The 5,625-nt window shown below is 38.1% G+C and overlaps 1 protein-coding gene across 1 annotated transcript; it reads right to left on the reverse strand.

Moving 5' to 3' along the window:
- Positions 1-269: 269 nt before the first annotated feature.
- Positions 270-4,257, reverse strand: LOC133852760 (AP2-like ethylene-responsive transcription factor BBM). Its single transcript, XM_062289509.1, has 9 exons — positions 3,823-4,257; positions 3,046-3,640; positions 2,818-2,900; positions 2,641-2,649; positions 2,435-2,523; positions 2,025-2,098; positions 1,871-1,921; positions 1,647-1,723; positions 270-1,552 (listed from the first exon to the last, which is right to left on the reverse strand). Exons 1-9 carry the CDS (start codon positions 4,064-4,066, stop codon positions 603-605), a joined length of 2,172 nt encoding a protein of 723 aa, XP_062145493.1. The 5' UTR covers positions 4,067-4,257; the 3' UTR covers positions 270-602.
- Positions 4,258-5,625: the final 1,368 nt, after the last annotated feature.

The raw sequence follows: 5,625 nt of genomic DNA on the forward strand, positions 1-5,625 counted from the left end.
AAGAAAAACTAATTTAGCACTCAAATGAATGACAAGAAAAAATAAATTAAGGGTAATATATACCTAGCTAGCTAGCTATCTACATATTCTGGTGAATATATATAATGCTAATAATTAATAGTATATATATTTTTGGTTTCTGAGCAATATTTAATTAACATATATATACTTAATTGAGTGCAGGCCGGTTAAAGCCTCCTAATAACTATGTATATATATATATATATAGAAACACGTACATAAATTAGAGGAAAACCCCATTCTTTGTATCGACATATTAATTATATGTTATTCAAAATTACAAAGCCTGGTGTTAATACAACTTTTCCGAGGATCCATTCATATTGTGTGGAGATCCCAAAATTCATAGCCCTACTAATCGCTATGCCTGAACTGAATTCAGCTACCTGGACCCTTAAATATTCTAAAATTTGCCTGCAATTAATTAAGTTAGAACAAAAAAAAAAAAAAAAAAAAAAAAATCAAAATTAGGAAATTAATGATCATCGATCAGTAGCTAGTAGTACTGTAGTAGTAGTGTGTGTACATCCATGCATCCTTCTTTCTTTCTATCTTTAGGTACGTATGATCCATCATCAACATCATTCCAAAGTAGTAGTGTGTACGTTGGAGCTCCATGGCAAAGTACAGCCATATTGTTTGACGGTTGGAACCGCAGTTGGGACCCAATTATTACACGTGGAGCTCTGATCATGATCATGATCGTGATGATCATATGCGCTGGCCTTAGCCACACCTGCTGGTAGTACTGATGATTGGTGTGAGAGATAATAGACGTTGTTCCTGGCATGATGATAAGGAATATCTGTTGACGCAAACACATGATTTTGATCATAACCCAGCGCCTTCACCTGCTGTTCCTCATCGCTTTCCCCAACAAAACCATTACTATTTCCTTGATGATGTTGTTGATGATGATCATTATTACCAATCACCGTACTCATAGGGATTACATACCCACCAATATGATTTCCATACCCATTTCCTCCTCCTTGGCTGCTGCTGCTATAAATGACTGAGTTATTGGATCCTGCAGAGCTGTGCTCCATTGAACCCGACTCCATCCCCATCAGGTTGTGTAGAACAGAACTTTGCTGAAAGAAATTGTGGGTATTTCCCAGCTGTAACTGATGATGAAGATGATCTTGGAAGCCGTGAACATTATCAGAATCTTGTTCTTGCTTGCACCAAACCCTTTGCCCATACGGCGTCGGGTAGTGCATGCTATAAGGTTGTTGTTGTTGGAATGCGAGAGTAGGCCACCCATGGTAGCCGTTTGTTCCATCGCTTAGCTGAGAAGAAGTGATGTTGTCATGATGATCAATATCTCTCCTTTGCCCCTCCACAGTCATTTCAGCAGCCTGCGCCTCAACGTCTTTCAATCGCTTCGCAGCCCCACCAATGGGCAACGTGCTGCTCTCCAGTATGCTCTTCACGTCATATCTGCTCATGTCAAAGTTTGTTACTGCATTCAGTCCACGGAACTTTATGGCAGCAATGTCATAAGCCTCTGCGGCTTCCTCTTGGGTGCCTACATTAACAACATCATTAATTTCTATAATATTTATATCCTATTTTCAAATTAACATGAGGAATAACATCGATCATGTATATCACTAGCTTACTGAAAGTTCCCAAGTAGAGGTCTTTGTTCCCTGCAACTCTTCCAATCCTTGCTTGCCATCGTCCATGCTGGTGGTGTCTGTCACAAAACCAAATAACAAGCTGTATAATTAACAACATTCATCATACTATACCCTGGCCTGTCAAGATCGAATTAATATTGGCGAGCTATTTGATTAGAATCATGCATTATCTTCTCATGCATATTAATTAATTAATTAATTACCTTGTTACTCCTCTATAAATGGATGCACCCCGTGAAAACCCACTACTCTTCCTGCACCAAGAAAAAAATGGAATCATATATATAGTCAATTCCATAAATCTGTGATCTTGCTTGCTGCTCTAGCATAGAGATCGAGACAGATTTTTAAATGTACCTTCGCAAAGACGCAACATACTCTTGCCTGGTCATGTGCTTCATTTCTTCCAACTCTTTTTCGTAGTTGCTAATCTGAATAATTTTGTCATTAACACAAGGAAGATGTAATATTATTATGAGCAATTAAACAAATTAAAACCCTAATTAATACATTGAAAAACCATTCATTTTGAAATCGGACAACAACCCCATCAATCCGGGATACTTGTACAATGTGCATATCTCTGTGAATCACATTTCCCCATCATCTGTAGGTTAAAGTAAGTGTATGTCGATGACATTGCCAACATTGGGCATATTTATATATGCAATAATTCAACTGCTAAAAAGGAAAATTTGCTTGGCAGTCACTTAACTGCATGTGATTAACTTTTAATTTATTGAAAAAGTGGAAATTAATTAACTTACTGGGAAATTCGTGGTGGTAGTGGTACCCCAATATTTCAATGCTGCTAAGTCATAAGCCCTAGCTGCCTTTTCTTCTTTGTCATAGCCTCCTAGATAAAATTAAAACAAAAGCCCATAAGAATTGTACATCTTTTGAGTTATACGCTTAACTGACAATTTTCCAGAAAAAAGAAACACGAGTCTTCTGTATATAGTCTAGTACTTACCCAAATAAACTGCAAGAAGATCAGGTTGATCAGGAAGCCCCACATTAGCATGGATATGAGAAAAAAACCAAACCCACATAAGGAAATTAAACGTGAGTCAATATATAGAAAATTATATATATATATCGTTACTTTATTAAATTAAACATATATATATATAATTGAAAAGATATATACCTTGCCTTCCCTTACGAGTTTGTCCCTCTCTTCTACAACTATTATCCCATAGATGAGCCTCGTATCTGCCGGTCCATCTGTGCCTGGAAAATCAAAACCCTAAAAAATTAAACAACTAAAATGTATTTTATATAATAAAGAAAGAAAGAAAGAAAGAAAGAAAGAAAATTAAAAACATCAAAAAATATATTTTGGAAGTGCAAGCAAAGCATGCAAAGAATAACGCACCTTGTTACACCACGGTATATAGAAGTCCTCTGTCCAAAAGTATCAATGGACTTTCTTGGCACCGCCTCGATCGCACCGGTTTGGCTATCGACCGCCGTTGTTGTCTTGGGCTGCTTATTATCCGATGAGGAACTCTCTCCGCCACTCCCGCCGCCGGAACTGCTTACCGTAAGAAGTGGCAAAGTGGAGCTAGACTGTGACCCCGTGCTCATCGAAAGCGACAACGTTTGCGCACTACTTGTTAGGTTTCCGCCACTTGCACCACCGTCATTCTTGTTCTCCGGCTGAGGCGGTGGTGCCGGTTGGTTCCTCAACCAGGTCTTGATCATCGACAACCCAATGGAGCTATTGTTGTGGATCCCACCTCCACCACCGCCACCAATGTTGCTATTGAACATGTAGTCAGAACTGGTGTTATTGTATGCGGCGCTTTCGCGATGACCAAAAGAGTGTCGGCCGAGGAAGTTCTCGAGCTTTGGCTGCTGTTGGTTTTCAAGGTTCTGGCTACTGCATGAACTACCCATTAGCATAGACAGGTCTGAGCTGCTCTTGTAGTTGCTACTTGAGTTCATCCCTAAACCATTAATATTCCAATCTGCAAAGAAAAAAAAATCATAAAATAATTAAAAAAAAAAAAAAAAATGCTCCAACAGCTGCCTGATCGAAGATAAGAATCCCATTTCGAAGAACGAAATAGATTATTAGGGTTTTAGGAGTTGAACTTGTAGAGAAAGGAGAAAAAGGTAAGAAACAGTGGATGGCGAGGCGGTACAAAACCTTGGGGTTGAGTATTTCTATTGAGTGCTTCAAGTATGCCAAAAGGGGGAGGAAGGTTGAGGGATGGAGCGGAAGAGTCAGAAGTGAGATTGAAGCAGTCGCCGGAGACATCAGTGCCGGAGATGTCGTCAGAGTTGAAGCCAAGGCGAGAGACTGTGTTTTGAGAGTCATCTTGATGATCCGTAGGCTGCGGTGGGAGTTCTTGAGGGGAAAGAGAGAAACCCAACCAGTTCATGGAAGCCATATATATATATATATATATATATATATATATTATTTTGGAAGGGCTTGTGGGTATTGAAGTTTAGAAAAGAGATGGCGATGAGGAACTAGTTCATGCATGAACTCGAAGCACACAAGGAGAGAAAGAGAATGAATCCATCAGTAGAGAAGAAAAGGACGAAGACGAAAGGTCAAAAATACTGATAAAGTCAGAAATCCTTTCTTCCCAAGCAAAATGAACATTTATATATATATTACTCTCTCTCTCTCTCTCTCGAAAATACACACCCAAATCCTAAATGGGGCGCCTCTTATTTAAGGCACTTGGATCTTTAAGCTCAACTCGCTCCAAAACAAATGAGAATGGATGGAAATTTTCTTAATTCAACCTTCAGAAATAGTACATATATTTTTTAGCATAAAAAAAATACAGATTTTTTTTTAATAGTTTTAATAAGAAAGCACATGCAAGTAATCTCCTATATGTACCGTCAAAATACAAATATATATAAGAATTGTCTGCGAAAATAATGAAAAGTTACACAAGGAGCAATAGAATAGTTTTTCAGCGAAGCCTGTTTCAAGACTGTAGTTGGTAGTTTAAAGGTGTTTTTTGGTTCTCAAACCAAAAATAGGGCAACTCAATTAATTAAGTTGAACTTATCCTCGTGCATTTGATAAGCGTAACACATCACGAGCATGTGCTTTCTTAATCTTAAAACAAACTTGGTCGACTTCAAAGCTATATATACTTCAATTCATTCTCTTAGATCGCCTTAACATACCATATTTATTAAACTGATTAATCAAACACTCTCTTTCTCTCTCCTTGCTGTGAAACACCTGTAGAAGAAGATGTATTTTATCTGACAAAGTGTGACAAGAATGAAGAAACCCACACGCAGCCCCTCTCCACGCCCATTTATTCATGCCCACTTGGACACCAGTCTTTTCATGTCAGACAAATTATCAGACTCAGACCCCCTCCTTTCCATTTCATAACTCTCTCTCTCTCTACACACACACACGTATGTACAGTCCCTGCCTACAAACAAGCACCCATAACTTTCTCACATTCCATCCATCCATATCATATTATTTAACTATTATCTCCCCTTGTCCAAATCATAAACTGCTCCCCCGTTACAAACGGGAGTCTCTTCTCTCTCTCTCTCCTAAGAAAGACTTTTATTTCTCTCTCAACTGCGCACAAAACAATAATTCATGCATGACTGACACTTTTTACAATGAAGAGAAAGGCAGAGTAGGGGAATCCAAAACATATTCTTAATTATAAAAGTGAAGAGAAAATAAATGAAATAAATATGGAGATGGGGCTTGCACCTTGCACCCCTATATGAGGACACTAACCCTTGTCTTCCGGGTCTTGGAGATTATTATTTCATTCTCAAGTTTTAATTTGAAGGGACAGATTGGATGAAAATCTAAGGATCCAAATCGAATTTTCAGATATCCCATTCAGTGTCTTTGTCAACTTAACTGTTTATTTCTCTTGTGAAACTCATTGAAATTTTTTTCTCTCTTTTTATTTTATTATCGGTTTCTATATTAAGACCCATC

This window comes from Alnus glutinosa, chromosome 12 (genome assembly GCF_958979055.1).
Source record: "Alnus glutinosa chromosome 12, dhAlnGlut1.1, whole genome shotgun sequence".
NCBI classification, from domain to species: domain Eukaryota; kingdom Viridiplantae; phylum Streptophyta; class Magnoliopsida; order Fagales; family Betulaceae; genus Alnus; species Alnus glutinosa.